Source organism: Orcinus orca, chromosome 9, assembly GCF_937001465.1.
Source record: "Orcinus orca chromosome 9, mOrcOrc1.1, whole genome shotgun sequence".
Taxonomy (NCBI): Eukaryota; Metazoa; Chordata; class Mammalia; order Artiodactyla; family Delphinidae; genus Orcinus; species Orcinus orca.
In genome coordinates, this window is record NC_064567.1 from 90,343,905 (window position 1) to 90,361,818 (window position 17,914).

Sequence of the window (17,914 nt, forward strand, 5' to 3'; positions counted from 1 at the left end):
TCACTTTTTCTCAGTAGCACTTTGTTCAGGATTGCGCACACAGAAGGTATCCACTGAATGTCTGCTGAGTAAAATGCGGCAACGATGGATACATCTGTGATCGTTGGGTCTAATTTTCCTGTAGTCACCATCTTACCATGGCCAAACCATACTGCAGGGTTTTTTTTTGACACTGACGACCCAAACACTCCCTGTAAAAGTCTGTCATTATTTATACTGCTCACATATCAGTTTATGTCTGTGAGCAGAAAAAATCTGAAGTATATAACAAATGCATCACATCTTCACATCATCCAAGCCTTACGAGCTCAGGTTAACATGCTTGCAGCAGGGTCAAGTTCATGTGACAAGCTTCCCATGCCAAGAGCCTCCATTTATGGTATGAATTCAAGTACCATGGTCATATGGCTTATGACCTACGTTCATTCTGGTTTTTAAAGGAATGGATCTGAAGAATAAAAAAATACTTACATGGTTGGTTGCATTGTTTCTCTGATTTTTCTATATGCTAGTAAGGGTGCAGATCCTACTCTCTGTATAATTAAAGAAACAAACAAAGAAAGCTGAAGGCTTCCACCAGAGGGTGACTGCTTGGGGGTGGGTGTTGGAGTGAGGGTACAAGATTAGAGCACATGAAAAAAACATCAAATTTGGCCACTGAAGTTCCATCCCTCTTTGCACTATGAAATACCTGCTGGCTCAGAGCCAACCATGTAGAAATGGTTTCATCTTCAAGCCTGAGAACGAGCAAATCATCAACAGAATTCATTTACATTTAGGCAATAGCCCTGATTTTGTGTGTGTCTGTGTGTGATCAGCATATTAATTTATTTTCAGAATGAAAAAGAATAAGAATCAATAAATAATACAGAACTCAAAATTTCTAGAAGGTACAAAGCAGAGAAGGGACTCTTGTGATTGAGGGAGAAGAGTGACATTTAAATGTATTATTAAAAAAATTCTGTAATAAACAGTTGGAACCATTTTCGTTCATTATGACATCTATGAAATGAAAGGTCTTTTCGTTTTTTTCAGTAGAAAAGAAACCAAAGGGAAAAAATTCTGAGGTCATGTCAGAAAGTCACAGGACGAAGCCACCTCTGTAGCAAAGGGTAGCTGGGTGTTTTCAGAAGTGATTTCACTTGTGACACTGTCCTTATGAATTTTCAGCTTCAGTGAAAAAAAGTCACTGAGTTGTGTTTCAGGTTTAAGACACCCGTTAGAACCTTATTTCCTTTGGCAACTCCCAGATCAATGGAATAACATGTTTTTTTTTCTTCATACATGAACCAATGTGTGTGTACTCAGTAAGCCCAAGGAAAAATCTTTCTCTTCTGAGAAACTCAAGGCATAAGCTAAAGACAGCCATTTGAAAATGCTTCACAAACATCTCACATATGAATTAACACCAAGAGAAATAAATATGACCAAATAAACACAGTAACAATGAGGCCAGTAACAACATATTTGCCGTGTACTGCTCTGAAACCCCAAATCACATTAAAACTCATTAGCAGATAGTTTGCAAAGGAGCACAGAAATCATAGAGCTAGAACTCTTTGGAGATCATCTCGTATTTCAACAACTCTATCGTTTTATAGATGAAAAAAATGAGACAGATTAAACGCCAAATCTAAAGAAATCAAGGGTAGTGGCTGAGTTGACAATAAAACTAAGTCTCTTGATTCCAGACGAGTTCACATTCAACTTCAATTTCAATCACGTTTTAATGGAGTAGGCAGCAGAGGGACTCTGAGAAAGTCATATCACATCAGATCATGGTTTCACCTCACTCTAAGAGCAAGCTGACATTTGAGACGCATGGAGTAAGCAGTACATTGCCAGATTCACTTGGGCATGATAATGCAGAACAGAAACCCATCACCATGTTTCTGTATGGAGTGCAATGGTTTGTTTTCAGTTCATGCAAATACGTGACATTTTCAGGTTATATTAAAGATCCAGCTTTAGCACTACAAATGAGGGAGTGGTGTGCATATCCTGGGTAGAATTCTAGTCACAGGAACACTAAAAAGAACAAGTTATTTAGTAATTATGAGCTCCCCTGCTTTACAGGAGAAACCGTGTAGAAGAGTGAATGAAATCAGCAAAGGTTTCAACTCACCCAACCTAAGGCCTGGCAACCCTAGGCTGTGGCCATCTGCAGGCTGCTTTAACGCGCTATAAAACCTTGTGGGTGGACAGGTGGGGATGCTGATGAGGTTTTCATACCCTTTCAGTCTCAGAGTCAACATCTGACATCAAGACAACCCTCACTAGATGTCTTTCTGTATCCTAAGATACAGAATTCTGAAGAGTTTAAAAAATCAGTCATCTCCTCTGAAAAGGGGATCAGAATGAAAGCTGAGGTGCCGAGATATATAGGAAAAACACTTGTATCTGCGTGGAGACTGGCGTGAATCTAATTTTGTCAAAAAATACACAGCTTTTCTCAATCAGTTCTCATATTTCTTATCCTTGGCATTATTTTGCCCCTTGGAAACATGGAAACACCAAAAATGAGCTCTAGAGACAGGTGAAAATTAAGACACATATCTTATTTGTAAATGTCATCTGGCAATCACAATAGTGACATATTTTATTTTACCTAACAGACTTTTCTTCCAGCAAAAAATTTTTATGATCTTTTCAAAGTACCAGCAGCTAACATTATTAATAAACTCTTGCATCTGTCATCAATTTCATTCATTTCTGCTCTTGTTTTGATTATTTATTTCTTTGGATATAATGAATATCATTAGGGTTTATTTTACAAGTTGATCACTGAATAATGGATATGAAAAAAAGCCTCAGTACCGGCTCAGCACACATTTAAAAGATTATACTTTATATAAACAAGAGGCTTATAGAAAGAAAGAACACTGTGCAAAGGCATTGATTAATAGATGTATGCTTTTGGAACACCAAAATCCCAATCTTTTAAATGAATAAATATATCTTTTGGTTTTGTTTTTGAACATATCTAAAGTAACCACTTATCTCTCTTTAAAAAGACCTATACCCCCTAGGCAAGAATATCTTTGTTTAAACAGTTTCTTTCTTCCTTTTTTTTTTAAAAAAAGTATTTAGCACACAGGTTACATTAAATTTGTCCTTAAAGACAGAGCCAAGCCAGGAATGTTTTAGCAAAACCCTGTGAGTTAATACACTGCCTCCAGGGCTGTGATATTTCTTAATAATTAACGGCTTCTAAAACAGCCTGGTCATCATTTCATGATTAATAGGAGGGGGTACAGGTACCTGTTTTGGAAAAAAGGCTTCAAATCCAAGATGAAAAAGAGTAACATAAATTTTACAAAAGCACTGCTTAGAGAATGACAAGGATAGTTTGTTTGCTTTACAATGCAGGTTTGTAGGGTCTTTATTGTTGTTTTAACTCTTATTATCACACACCAGCTTTTCTATGTTGATCAATTACAGCAAGGGTCTCTGGAAAATAGGACAGAGTGGAAGATATTCCATCTCCAAACCTACCACTAAGATGGAAATTTATTTTTTAATGAAAGTGAGATTATTTTAACTGTGCGGGGTGTGTAAACATTTAGACATGCAAGTGTTTCTAAACTAATTTTTGAGATAAATAGGAAATCCCAGGCAGAGTGCATTCCTGGCTGAATCCCATTCTAAGGAGACTGAGTGTGGTGTCTGTTCAAGGCAGGGAGGATGAAGGGTGGCTGAGAAGCAGGGGCTCACCTGTATTCTCCAAAAGTGCCATCATCTTCCTTCATAGGTTGGATTTCAGGATCCGCATGGGCATCTTCCTTTTCTTTAACTAAAAAAAATTCCAAAATGACATTATTATCTATTGATCCTGTGTTTCCTTATTCAATGTTTTCAGGAGTGCACTCTATGAGATATACAGCAGTGGGAAATAATTCTATACACCATAGAGTTATATAACCAGATGTATCATGTGGCTTGCAGATCTTAGTTCCCTGACCAGGGATTGAACCCGGGCCATGGCAGTGAAAGCCCGGAATCCTAACCACTAGGCAACCAGGGAACCCCCTATGCATATATTTTGATGTTCTAGTCTCTTGGAGGTAAATTTGTAGAATGAACATCTAATTAACATACAAAGTTGACTTCATATAAAAAGCATTTTGCGGGCTTCCCTGGTGGCACAGTGGTTGAGAGTCCGCCTGCCAATGCAGGGGACACGGGTTCGTGCCCTGCTCCGGGAAGATCCCACATGCCGCGGAGCGGCTGGGCCCGTGAGCCATGGCCGCTGAGCCTGCGCATCCGGAGCCTGTGCTCTGCAACGGGAGAGGCCACAACAGTGAGAGGCCGGCGTACCGCAGAAAAAAAAAAAAAAAGCATTTTGGCACAAGTCTCTTACCTGCTAAAGGAATAAGTCTGAAGCTTCTAAGATTTCCCTCTATTTTACCAATCTATCTATTAACTATATTCATGGTTACAAATTGTTTTTGTAAATCTAATTTTTTGTAGATTTTTTTCTCTGCCACTGGAGGGGAAATGGCCAGGTAAACAAAATAGAAATTCACTGGATCCACTAAATTGAACAAAACATTAACCATATAGGGAAAGCAACAGTACCCATCATGATATCAAGATCCAGTTCATGCATCACTTCCTCTGGAAAACTTGAGGTACCTTCTCCCTCTGCCTGTTGGTTTTAGGTGCTATTTCAGCACCTATGACTCATGTAAAGCCTAAGGAAGCAGAGTCACTAAGACCGTCAGAGGACTGATTCATCTGCTCCCCCAAGTGTCTTCTGATCCTTGGCAATGTTGAGTCTTCCATTACGTACAAAGGGATCAAAAATTGTTTGAACAGAAAGTCCAAATGTATGGCTCTTGGGAGGATACACTTACTGCAATCTCTGTGATTACTCTCATGATTTCTTTTTAGTTTAATGGCTCATCATGCAGCATTATACGGCAATTTCAATCTTTCTTTCTTACCTGGATATTTACCACCTTTGTTTCTTCTGATGAAGCAAACAATCAGCAAAATTAAGATCAGGAGAGCGACAGCACACATCAGACCAATGAACCAGCCCTGCGTCGCTATATCCACCTGCCGGCTTGCCATCGCTGGAAAACAAATCAATGGCGTCAGTGTGAATGGGTTAAGGGAGCGGTGACAACTGTTGTAGTCACTTGTAGTAAAAAAAAACTGCCATAGTACATAAGCTTTTCTATATTTTACATGTGGCCCCGCCTTGGAATCTGTCAGTTATCAATCAGGAGTTACATAAATACTTAACTCTGAAAAATCTTCAATAATTAAAACAATTCAAATAGAGAAATCCGACTGCTAACACCATTCAATGCTAACAAACCCTGCTGAGCATTGTGTTCATAGTTATTTTCACTATATATTTTCAACAGAAACACAGTCCCAAACCAATTAAAATTTTTATTGTTTTTGGGATAAATTGTACATTAAGTACAATGATAAGACTAGAAAACCATTTTAAACAGAACAGAAAGTATACATCTAATTGAGTATTTTTCTTTCAAAGGAACCACTCTGGGAGGCTAAAATATCATCGCAATGATGTTGCAACTTTTCCAAATGTGTTGGAAACCTTCTGTTTAAAAAGGAAACTTTCCACACATGAAACCTGTCCACATAAGATAACCAACCTTATTATTTTCTATAACATCTCGACTTGCACCCAAAATATTACTTAGATTTGTTTTTCATCTCATTTGTTATTCATCTCATTTATAAGAGTTGGTTCTGAAAGATCTGGGGAAATTTCTGAAAAATCCTATTTACCCTCAAAGGATCAGTAAGCAATATTCAATATCGTTCAGAATCCAATCAAAAGACTCTGAGATATATCTTGATCAGTGGTATCATTATCGGAATAAGTGGCCAGTTTAGAAAGAAAATACTCATTCACATGTATACATGTACTTTAAGTCTTCCTCTATTCTGTTTTGAGTCAAATAATGTGAAGCCCCTTATTCAACCAATCACAGTATGCAAATCTCCTAAGAAAAACACAGAATAATTAGCATTACCAGCATTATTCAAAAGTGTCAATCAAATGGGACAAAGTGCAGCATCAATGGCTATTCAGACAAGCCCATGAGAATTTGTTGAAAACACTGGTATGAATCTTTTTAAAAAAGGTCTTGATTTTTTTCTCTTTTGACCATAATCAAGGTAAAAGGTTTTTGTTTTTTTTAATTCAGAAGAATGCCTATATCATTTTTTTTGATTCAATTTCGTCTGAATCCATTTAACATGGTTGGGTTAGATGTATGTGACTGCTGGATGCAGAAAGAAGCATGGCGACACCTATCCCAGGTTCTGCTCTATGCTGCAAAAATAGCACCTCATTGCCTTTTTTCTCCACCCAAAGGATAGGGAGAAAAATGAAATGCTTAAAATCAAGTGTGAAGAGAAATGTGAAAAATATGTGGATGTGTGCTGAAGAAATAAAATGAGAAGTGGAAATACATTCTCTGGAATATAAATCAAATTGCCAGTAGCCTTTCCCCAATAGCCCCTTGTGTCTCATTGGTTATCGGGGTTTTGAGCTGTATCATCATTAGATACAACTGAAACATGAGGATGGGCAGGGCTCCCCTACCATACACGTACCGTAACCATCATCGGGATGAAGATGAAAACAATGATAATGAGAGCTAGCATTTTGAAACTTATTCTATCCTAGGCACTGTGATGAGGGCAAAATCTCATTCGGTCTTCACAAAAATCCTGTGAGGTAGGCATGAGGAATAAACCCACGCTCAGAACGGGTAAAGACCGTGCCTGAGAGTTGGAGCTTCACCCAAGACTGCGGACTCCAAAGAACATGGTACCAGCCATTATGCGCTACTGCTATAATGCACTGATGTCCAGGCGTCAACTCTGCAGAAGTCTTTACAGAGAATAAAATGTTGTAGCGACTTTTTACCTTTGAAATATTTTAAAAGTCCATCAGTACATACTCTTTGGCAACACAGTTCTGTCGATTCACACATGGTCTCTGATATGTACATTTTCTTTGAAACTGAACCAAAACTCAACTGGTGTAAGTTTATGGAGCATTTGATTCAAGTTACAGAGTCCTTGTTTTTAATATGCTTAATGATTTACAGCCCTTTAATAAATAGTATCTACATTTACATTTTTCATCTAATTGAATGCAACTGATAAGGGCAAATGGCAATAAGATCCTCAAGTATTAGCATAGACACTGTCTTTATAGACATGGTAACTGTCAAAATTGAACTGCCGGCTGGCAGTCTGCAGCTATGCAACTACGAACAAAGTAGAAATGTTTCTTGACAGCTGATAAAGGAACATTCAAGGTGACTGAATTTTTGCCCCTATGTCTAAAGAAAAAAGTTTCAAATATGTCACTATACCATTTATTTAAGACTGGGCAGACACAGTATGTTAAGAGGTGCACGTGTATGCATGCTCACACACGTATACATACACACACACAAACGCACCAGAAGTTGATATAAAACAAAAATTATGTAAGTGAAAATAGCTTCTATTGATTTCCCATCCATATGAAAAGGGATCTGAAGCCCAGAATGACTATAAGAGGCTCCAAGTGTTCCCAGGACATTCCAAAATCATCTTAACTAGAGATACATATACAAACCCAAGACATGGCCACCACTGTGCATCTCACACACACACACATACATAATGAAGGCTGTGAAGCTTTCTCTTCTTGAATCTGAGTTTCAATGGGTGGGTAATATAGTAGGATTGGGTAGGAAAGTGACAGAGGATTATCCCTTTATTTAAAACTTTTACAGGGCTTCCCTGGTGGCTCAGTGGTTGAGAGTCCGCCTGCTGATGCAAGGGACACGGGTTCGTGCCCCGGTCTGGGAAGATCCCACATGCCGCGGAGCAGCTGGGCCCATGAGCCATGGCCGCTGAGCCTGCGCGTCCGGAGCCTGTGCTCCGCAACAGGAGAGGCCACAACAGTGAGAGGCCCGCATACCGCAAAACAACAACAACAACAACAAAAAACTTTTACAGTAAAATTATATTCATGTATTACTTGAATAAGCCATAGAGCAACACATTAAACAAATAGACAAATATAAAGAATCTGAAAACAGAAAAGAAGCCAGGGGCATGAAATTGATTTTGTTTCCTAGAAGTTAGTCTTAACAATAGTCTTCTCCATCACATTGTTTGTTGTCTCATGTTTAACCTGTGCTGTGTGGGAGTAGGTCTCTGAGGAAAACGTCCTTGAGTACTTAGAATAACAGAACACAGAAGACAACAGACTCACAGACTTAGAAAACAAAGTTAAGGCTACCAAAGGGGAAAGGTGGGGAGAGGGATAAACTGGGAGGCTGGGATTGACATATACCCACTACTATATTTAAAATAGATAACCAACAAGGGCCTACTGTATAGCACAGGGAACTCTGCTCAATATTCTGGGATAACCTAAATGGGAAAAGAATCTAAAAAAGAATGAATATATGTATAACTGAATCACTCTGCTGTACACCTGAAACTAACACAACATTGTTAAACAACTATACTCCAATGTAAAATAAAAACTAAAAAAAATTTTAAAACCATGGAAGAAAAAGAGTGAGATAAATGGTTATTTTTGAAGAACCCATTATGTATAAAAGTGTCCTGTTAAAGTAGTTAGAAATGTTTAGAAAGGGAAAACAAGGACCTTGGCCAATGTTTGGAGGCAGTTGACCAAAAAAACACAATCCACTAAAAAAAACACCCCAACTGTTGGGCCCAGTGAAAGCAAATCTGCTCTAAATCTTTTGTGAAAGGAGAGAAGAGACACAATGATTGAGGGAAGGAGGGGAGAAAGCAAGAGGAGGAGGTGGGGTCTTAACAAAAGTGTGGGTGAGAAGCATGACACCAGGACACCGCCTCTAGTCTCCTTTGTTTTCCAGTGTGCGCCACAGGAAAAGAAATGAAGAAATAGACCTTCAAAATCCAGATGTCAAAGGCAGAGACGGTGTCACGCTAAGAAGATTCATAAAACAAGCACAGATGAAAGTCCAGTCTAGGTTCCTGAAATACGCAGAACTCAGAGAGAGAAGGAGCTCATTCATGCAAAGAGTTAAAAAATCAGCCAGGATGGTATGTTTCCATGCCAAGTACTGGCATTCACACCTCAAAACCTAGCCGGAGGAGCGAAAAGCAAGAGCAGCAGAAGACAGTACCGTCGCCCTGGAGTTCATCCTTACAGGACAGACATGGAAACCGGAAGCACACGGAAGTTGGATTAACAGTACTTGCTCCTGGAGGTAATATGTTAACTAAAGTCACTAGGGTTTAATGGATATTCATTCTCTCACGTCAAAGGTGACAAGAAGTGGTTGTGGCCTTGTCCTATTTCTCCTTCACTGGCACACAAGAATGGCCCACCCATGATGGTTGTTCATCTTGAACTTACTTGCCAGCTGCAGCTGTTACTTTAGGTATAATAACACCGAAGACAAAATGTTTTTCTAAAGGGTTTGCCCTCTGTGCTAGAAGAGGACCAAAAAAATATGCCACAACTTGATTTTGTGGGTGGAATCCAATTCTAGCTAGATCTGCAAGGTGGGGAGTACACTGGGGCCATAAAGGGTGCTGGAAAGATGCCGCAAGTGCTGAACAGAGTGGTCATTTTTGAGACAACCTGTTCCCCTTGGGATGTGGGCCTCTGTGGCCCTGAACAGGGGGTGTAGTGAGAGCCTCTCCTCAGTGTTGAAAGGCTGAGCTCTCTGCGTTCTAGCTGGGTGACAGGGTGGGCCGTCTACCTCTCATTACTGGTCGTTGACGTGAGGTGTGAGTGGGTGACAACACTGTCTCCTTCAAAGGATTGTTGTAAGGACCAAATGAGAAAAGCCAAGAAAACCATTCACCTGGTACAGATTAGCTCTGAATAAATGCTAGGGCTGTTATTATTAGCATTCTAGCTGTAAATATGGGCAGAATATCTACTTGAGTTTTTAGTATTTTGAAATTAAAATCTCTCGATAATAACAAACACCTCATCACACTAGCTGTGAATGGATATTCCTCTTTTAAGTTTAGAACAGTATTTTCCTAGAACTCTGTACGCAAGTGGATATGAAAATCAAAAAAAAAAGGAAAAAAAGGGCTTCCCTGGTGGCGCAGTGGTTGAGAGTCCGCCTGCCGATGCAGGGGACATGGGTTCGTGCCCCGGGCCGGGAAGATCCCACATGCCGCGGAGCGGTTGGGCCCGTGAGCCATGGCCGCTGAGCCTGCGCGTCCGGAGCCTGTGCTCCGCAACGGGAGAGGCCACAACAGTGAGAGGCCCGCGTACCGCAAAAAAAAAAAAAAAAAAAGGAAAAAAATTTTTTTCCTTAAGCATTATGATTTTAGCACGTGAATATTTTTATAAGGTATTTTAATATTACCTTTATTTAATAAGTTATTGACTATTACCTTTGGTTTCTTTCTGTTTTAAAAAACCACTCATGTTTGTATCTTTTCTAAATTAGAAGAAATGATATTAAAAATCATAATGCTTGGGTAAGGAAAGACACAAAAAAATACATTTTTGCCTAAAGCTTCTACAGGAAATTCAACATGCCCCCAAGAATGCATGAAGTGACTGAAGATAACATGATTTTGTGAATCACAAAATGGACACACACCACGCAACCCTTCTTAAAACTGAAGCAAGTGTGGACTGTTTTCCCTCTTATGAGTAAATAGGAATATTCTTGCATCTTACAAGAACATTTTTCTTTATTTTAGAAACTTTTTTCTTTATTTTAGAAACTGTAATGTCCTTGTGTATTGTGATAATGTTCACATAACTAAAATATATACAGGCAGTCAAATATGGTACGATAATGAAATACACGCATTGAACCATTTCTTGCTCTATACCAGTTTAACGTTCTTTGCATCAGTTGTCTAACCCAAACTGCAGGGTTCTGCTGGAGTACAGTCCATTCTGGCATAAAAAATTGTGACTTTATCAGTGAGTTATTTCAGCTCTAAAGCGTTTCAAAAATTCCATCCTAACTCCGAGGGAAAGTTTAGACATGTAAATGATGTGAAAAATTAAATCACCCAAATCATGTAGGTTAAGAATCATATTTCCTTCTGCTTTTGTAATGGTTTTGGCAATCGTGTGATTAGAAGATGACGTGCTCAATTCTGGAATTCATTTGATATAAAGAGCCAAAGACAATTAAGAACCCAACTCCCCACCCAACTGGGCCGCACAGTTGACATCCCTACCCAAAACACAGCTCCACCAGCACTCCTGCCTCCAGCTGGAGCGGTGGGTGGCTTCACCTCTGACTGGGAGCCAGAACGGGCATGGTGTGTGCCTCAGCTGGGCCTGTCTCAAACATACCCTCTGAACCCACAAAGCCAGAGTCCCCGTCAGCACCAACTTGAATTTGGTATGCTGTTCCTGGCATTAGACCCTATAACCCAAAGAAGCTCCGAGAACCATTTACAGTTTCTTTCCTCCATTCTTCTTTGCCTATGGAAATTTTGCAAAAACAACACATTTGAATATTTTAAGGGAACAGAAGTGACTTAATGCTTCCAGAAAGGAAAATACACTTTATAAGTTAAAGACAAAATCTAGGGTGCTTCAGTTTACCATTTTCGATGATTATAAGTTGGGTCATGTCAAATAAATCAGTGAAAATGAAGAACTAATGAAAACGTCCTCAAAGAAAAATCGACTGGATATCAGATTGCATTTTAATTGCATATATTCCCATTGAGTTAAATCTTTTTGATACAAAGGAAGCTTCTTGATCTCAACCTTGCCTTGTGAAATTATTGAGTTTCTCTAATGATATTTCTAAAAAGAACTGTTATACATTAAATAGCTGGATCGAACTATGGAAAGGATTGTTTTTTTAAGGTTCACAAGATGAATCTTTCGGTAAACTTAAATACCTTAAAATTTATCCAAGTTATAGATTCAACCTTTCCCAAGTATTGGTTTTTCTAAACCCACAGTTTTTGTTTTTGTTTTTGTTTAATATTTATTTGCATGATAAAGGCCTAAACAGAAAGTTGGACTATATTCAACATTTTGTCACAAACGTTCACTGGCCACCCAGCTCATTACGTGCAGAGCACACTTCATTAGGGAGGGGGCACTGGGTTCTCATACACTGCTGAAAACTAAAGCTACGCCATCTCCTAGTAGATGTGGCGAGGATGTAGTAGAGCGCCTGACTTGGGAATCCATTAAACACTGGAATATAATTATTCATTATTACTCTTGTTTACGAGTCATGGGTAAAGAACAGTTTTAGGTACCACAACCTGAAAATAACATATGCAATGGAACTTACTATGTCCCTTGTATTTAATAACACGAACCAAAGAGATTCCTAGTTACGTATAAAATATATAGGTTGATGGTTCGCTCTGATTTTTTCAGATACATCTGATCCATTTATTTGGGTCAAGTTATTTTCCAAGATGATCCACAGTACATCCTGAAAATGTTCTCAATCTCCTCGAATGCAGCCCCCAAATTAAAAACCGGGTAACAAAGTCATTTCTTACTGCCAGCTACACCATATTCAACAGAAACGTTCACATGCTCTGGTCCCTCATATTCACATACTCTGGTCCCTCATAAACGTTCACATGCTCTGGTCCCTCAGCTTATTTTTAAAGACACCCAGAGAAGACAGCGCAATTTCTAAGGTTATGCGGTTTGGCCCCTTTTATTATGGAGAATTCTAACCTTCCTTGCTTTTAATACCCACTCATGCAGTTACTGAACTAACTCTCACTGAGCACCTATGACATGCCAGGCAATGTTTCCTTGGATGTGCTAGTGTCTTTTCTCCTCTAGGCTTTCTTAAATCTGTATCTAATCTCTCTTCCTACTCTAAGTCTTTCTTTGTACAGCCCACCAGAGTGGTTACCTACGTTTTAGCTTCCGAAACTACATCTCTGATCCTGTCACTTCCCTGTTTCAAATGTGGATGGCTTACCTCTGCCCGCAGGTGGACCGCTGGGTATAACCCAAACATCCTGTGGATTTTTAAACCCCATGCCTTGGCTTATTCCCTCGCCTAAGAATTTATACACCCCACCCCCCTGACTCATCTGCCAAAATTCTATCCGTCCTTCAAGTTCTATATTACTTTCTTTGGGAAGCTTTTCCTGATCCTGTGGCAAAATAAATGGCTCACTCCTCTAAGCTCAGGTAACATTTTGTTCAAATTCCATCTCTTTTCACTCTTTTTTTATCTGTTGTCTTACCTGCCAGACTGTAAGCACATCAAAGGCAGAGTCTGCCTTACTGTGCTAACACACAGGGCCTTAAAAAGGCTGATGGTTTTTATGGGCCAGATAGACAAGAGCTGTTGATTGACTGAAACTTCTATATAGTTGGAGATTTTTGTTTTGTTTGTTTGTTTGGTTTGGTTTGGTTCAGGCCAAATAAAGTTGTGAACTTTAAACTTGAGTTTTACTCACTGGCCTTGTTTCTTGACCTAAGTGGTAGCTGTGCAGTGGTCTCTGGTATAATGATACAGTGAGAGTCTGACCACAGAGAGGATTCATCACCAGCACCTCAGTGCCCTCCTCTGCTCTGTCCTGTTGGCTGCTAATTAGGTCAAGAGCCAGGTTCAGTTCCTGACTTTCCAGTTAGTTTCTCCCTATTCCTGTGCCCCAACTAGTCACCTGACAAAAGTGTCCTGGTGACTGGTCCCAAGGTGAGAAAGCAGATAATGATCCACAGATAAAGCTGTGTCCATCCATCAGCAATACTGCGACCATAAGTGAAATCCATTATCTGCGTGTTTTCAACTCATTTCTATAGATGCCTTCACAGGTCTATTTCCTAGAACCCCAGACCCTGAAGTTATTTAAAGGGACAAAGAAATTGAACAAAAGGAGCCAAACATCTACTGTTTCTTACACCGATATTGAGAGTTTTGACCAAACAAAGACACAGACCAAAGGAAGTGACTCCTGAAGATTTCGAGTACCTATTTCCATGCTCAAACTGAGGATAACGGTAAGGAAAAGGGTAAGCCTGGCACAATACAGCTAACTGGACTCTCCCGGCTTCTACTTCATGGTTTAGATAATCATTTTGTAATTGTATACAAAATGTACACAACGTAATTGTATATTTGGAAGCTTGGGTTTCATTCACCTCTCTTAAAATCTGTAAGAAAATTTAAAAATGTAAACTCCGAGCCATCTCTTTTCCTCTCCTCAGAAGTGAATGAAAATCCCTAGAGGCTGATGCTTCTATAGCCAAGGATATCACACCTCTTTTCTCTCCATGGTTCATCTCTTACTTACTCTCTTTCATGTTGCTTCAAATTAAAATATAAAAGATTAAAAAAAATATATAAAAGATATATTAAAAATACTAAAATTGGGAAGGATTGTGGAGAACTTTTATCCTTCTTGTCTCCCAGAGAGTCCCTACACTCTACACAAAGAAGGAAAACAGAGAAGAGGACAGAATTCATTCCTAGATTGAAAAAAGAAATATTTTTAAGGAAGGGAAACCCAGGGAAAAATTATTCTCAAGCAGTTTAAAGTCTCATCATGGTAAAATATTATCATTTTATGTAAGCAATGTTCACTTACTGATGCACTATGAAATGAAACAATATAGAAAAGGTTAGATTTAGCTTTTAAAAAAAAAATTGAAACACCATTTCTCTTTTTATCTGAGTCCCACCAGATTTCAACACTGGGGGCTTTAGGAACCTTCGGAGACTCTCTTTTTGCTTGTCTCTATAATCAGAAGTAATTCACGATTCAATTTAGTAACATCAAACGGTAAAACCTCAACTATATTAACTGACATTGCTTTTAGTTAGTCTGAATTCGTTAAAATCAGCGGGTGATGTTTTTTTCCAGGGGCATGCACGTCCTCTTCCAATACGACAAGTCAACGGAAAACACAAACCGCCCTGCTGCAGCTCAAGTAATCGGCTACTGCCTCTAGGCTGAGCCCCAGCGACATGGCCGCTGCACAGGGAAAGAGGCCACGCTTTCTCTGGAACGCTTCCATGAAAGGGTCTAAGGGGAACCCAGCAGTAAGTTATTGTAAGACCACCACGGATTTTAATGGATATCTAATCATCCCCAGAAAGAAGCACACTTATAAAAGGGAGGTTCCATCCTTCCACGATCTAAACATTTTGAATGTTTACAACTTTGTTCTTTCAAGGGTAAAAACACCTATAAAACATTATTAAGATGATTGAAAATGGTTACAGTTCTTATTCAATCATTCCCAAATCTACCTGATCTACATTTTAAAATTTACCAAGACTCTGAATATAAGATTTGTACGAAAAGAGAAGATATGACCAGGCCTAAGCTCCTAAGATTTGAACAACTTAGGGCAAAGCACTTATTTCTTTTGGTTGACTTTTTCTTCATTCCAATTTGTACTTGTTTAGTCTGTCAAAGCCCAAGAAAATCCCTGGCCAGGGGGTGCTCTATATGAGAACAGTGCCATGTGAGGCAGGGCGGCCTCCACTGCTCCCTAAAAAGCTGACAAATCTACCAATAGCCAAGAGTCAAAGACTGGGGGATCTTTGGGTGGAAGAAATACTACACTTCATTCCGGCACCATTCTCCCAACCAGTCTTCCTCATCCAGAGAGCTGTGAGCAATACAGGAGAACAAGAGTAATTCACTGTGATTGTCGGCTCTGCCCCAGGAGGAGACTTAAGCAGTCTGGCAAAGACAGAAATAGAATAACACAGCTGAGCAGAGCATGCGGGCTGCCTGAACACTTGGTCAGAGGGGATCCCACTGGGGAGGTTTTCAGTCCCAGGGCAGCTGGAGTACGGCTAAGCTGAAATTCCAGGTGGACAGTGTAGTGTGATGCCAGCAACGTGTGCACTGTGTCTAGGAGGAGTACAGGTAAATCAGATTAGAACAGGAAGCTCGGTTGGTCTGATTTCTGACTGGCTGTTTTTATCACAGGACTAACATTTCTGAACCCTTCATAGACGGCATGGCCATCATGAGGGTCTGTGGCAAAGGTACAGTTTGGGTCCTGTCTGGTCTAGCCACGGACATAGCATTAAAAGCCAAGATTAGGATTTGGACCTGGGATAAGTCTTGAGAAAAGGTGAATTCAATGGGTGGCTTTCTCCTTGTAAAAAGGACTAGACATGAATTTTAAAGTAGATCTTGCAGGATCTCATCTTCCTTTTGGTGCTTCAAAGCTTATTTTAAATATTTTCTCTTTTAACCCATGCTGCACTTCCCCACGGTTAACATGGCAAATTTCACACATGTAGAAAGTCATGCAGTTGAATGATTTTACCTTTGCCTGCACCTACATCAGGTGGGAGAATACCAGCTTTCATGAAGGGAAACAGAAATAGGACACTATATAGTTAGCATGTAAAGCTACATAAAAACACTTCTTAAAATGCTAAAGCATGCAAGAAGAATGGAGTGTACCACATCAGGTACAGGGGACAAAGGTACGTTTTTGTTCCCAAACTTACCAGTAATCAAATCCCCACATTACTTAAAGTGCTTTATTTGTACTTGCCTATTATGTAAGAAGGCTTAGGAGATTTCAAACCAATTTTGGGGTAAAAATGTCAATTTCTTATGCTATGGAAGATAATCAAATAAATGATCCTTAAGCAATTCTACAATTTAGAGACATGCAAAATCTTTTACAATGCTTTTGATCATTTTCATCGAATCTCAAGTTTTTCAAAATCATTTTTAAAAGTAGTAAAGGAAGTGTTCATTCTTTTTCTAAATACATTTAATGGGGCTCTTTTGCTTTCTGTACCAGATGGCATAGCAAACTATGAAGTCCCATGCTCAAACACAAAGTAAATGCTTTATTTAATAACTGTTTTGATATCCTTGCTAGAAAACCTAAATCAGTATGTAGACTAGCAAATTATTTTCTGGTGAATCAAGATCAGAACCACAGTTACATGTATTTATTTGTGTATACGTATGCATGTCTGTGTGTGCGTGTGTGTATTACACAGATGTGTATGTGTGTATATATGTAAAGTTGTAGATAGGAAAAAACATTGCCGTGAACTCTGAATTTAAGTGTGGCAAAATACTGTAATTTCCCACTCTCACCTCAATATTTTACTGTAAGTTTAAAAATTTCATAGGGACTTAAAAAACAAACATCAAATCATTATTCCAGTGTGAATTAAATAGCTGCTTATATATATGTATCAGAATGAGAGGTTACAAATAAGTGTTTGTATTAATTGGGTAACATGGATACTTCCATGGTAAGAAGGAAAGAAAAAGCATAAACTTAAAGATTTGTCTCACGATACGTCTAGTTATATGGATTTTATACATACCCATCTTACCTTCATCCACAGTTGTTATTGCTTCCTCTGTTATTTGATTTCCTGATCCTGCTGCTGTTTGTGCATAGAAATAAAATTTATACCGAGTGCTGAAATTTAAATTTTTTAAAGTCCAGCGGGTCTTGTTGGCAGGAATTTTCAAATCCACCAGAGGGCCTAATTCATGGGTGCTGTTAACTGTCAATAAGAATATAAACAAAATAAAGTAATAAAATAAATGAACAAACCAAACGAAAACAAACACACTGATACAGAGAACAGAACAATGGTCACCAGAAGGGAAGGGGAATGGGGGGAGGTTGAAATGGGTAAAGGGGTCAACTGGATGGAAACTAAACATTTAGTGGTAGGCACTCTGTAGTGTATATGGAAGTCAAAATACAGAGTTGTACACATGAAACTTATATAATTTTATAAACCAATGTTACCTCCATTAAAAAAAAAGGACAAAGTGCATTCCCCATTCATTGCTGTAGGAATACTATCGTAAATAAATGTGTCGACCAAAAATGTTAAACCTGGACTACACTGACTTTTGTAATCCTACTCACTCTTTGTCCGACATAATTGATAACCTTACATAGTCCTATAATTGGGGGATT

At 39.0% G+C, this 17,914-nt stretch overlaps 1 protein-coding gene across 21 annotated transcripts in view; it reads right to left on the minus strand.

Annotated features, from left to right (window-relative positions):
* NRCAM (neuronal cell adhesion molecule) overlaps window positions 1–17,914 on the minus strand; it is a 495,304-nt gene that overhangs the window by 186,476 nt on the left and 290,914 nt on the right. For 8 of the 21 annotated variants that reach the window (XR_007479278.1, XM_033438728.2, XM_033438690.2 and 5 more), the window contains 4 exons: window positions 17,304–17,489; window positions 16,274–16,309; window positions 4,947–5,078; window positions 3,715–3,793 (listed from right to left, as the gene is read on the minus strand). Coding sequence is in view for 20 of the 21 variants with exons in the window: in XM_033438728.2 (XP_033294619.1) it covers window positions 3,715–3,793; window positions 4,947–5,078; window positions 16,274–16,309; window positions 17,304–17,489 (433 nt within the window). In the remaining variant the exon portion in view is untranslated. The remainder of the gene's footprint in view (window positions 1–3,714; window positions 3,794–4,946; window positions 5,079–16,273; window positions 16,310–17,303; window positions 17,490–17,914) is intronic. The other 13 variants (XM_033438788.2, XM_012534781.3, XM_033438768.2 and 10 more) reach the window with 3 other exon arrangements.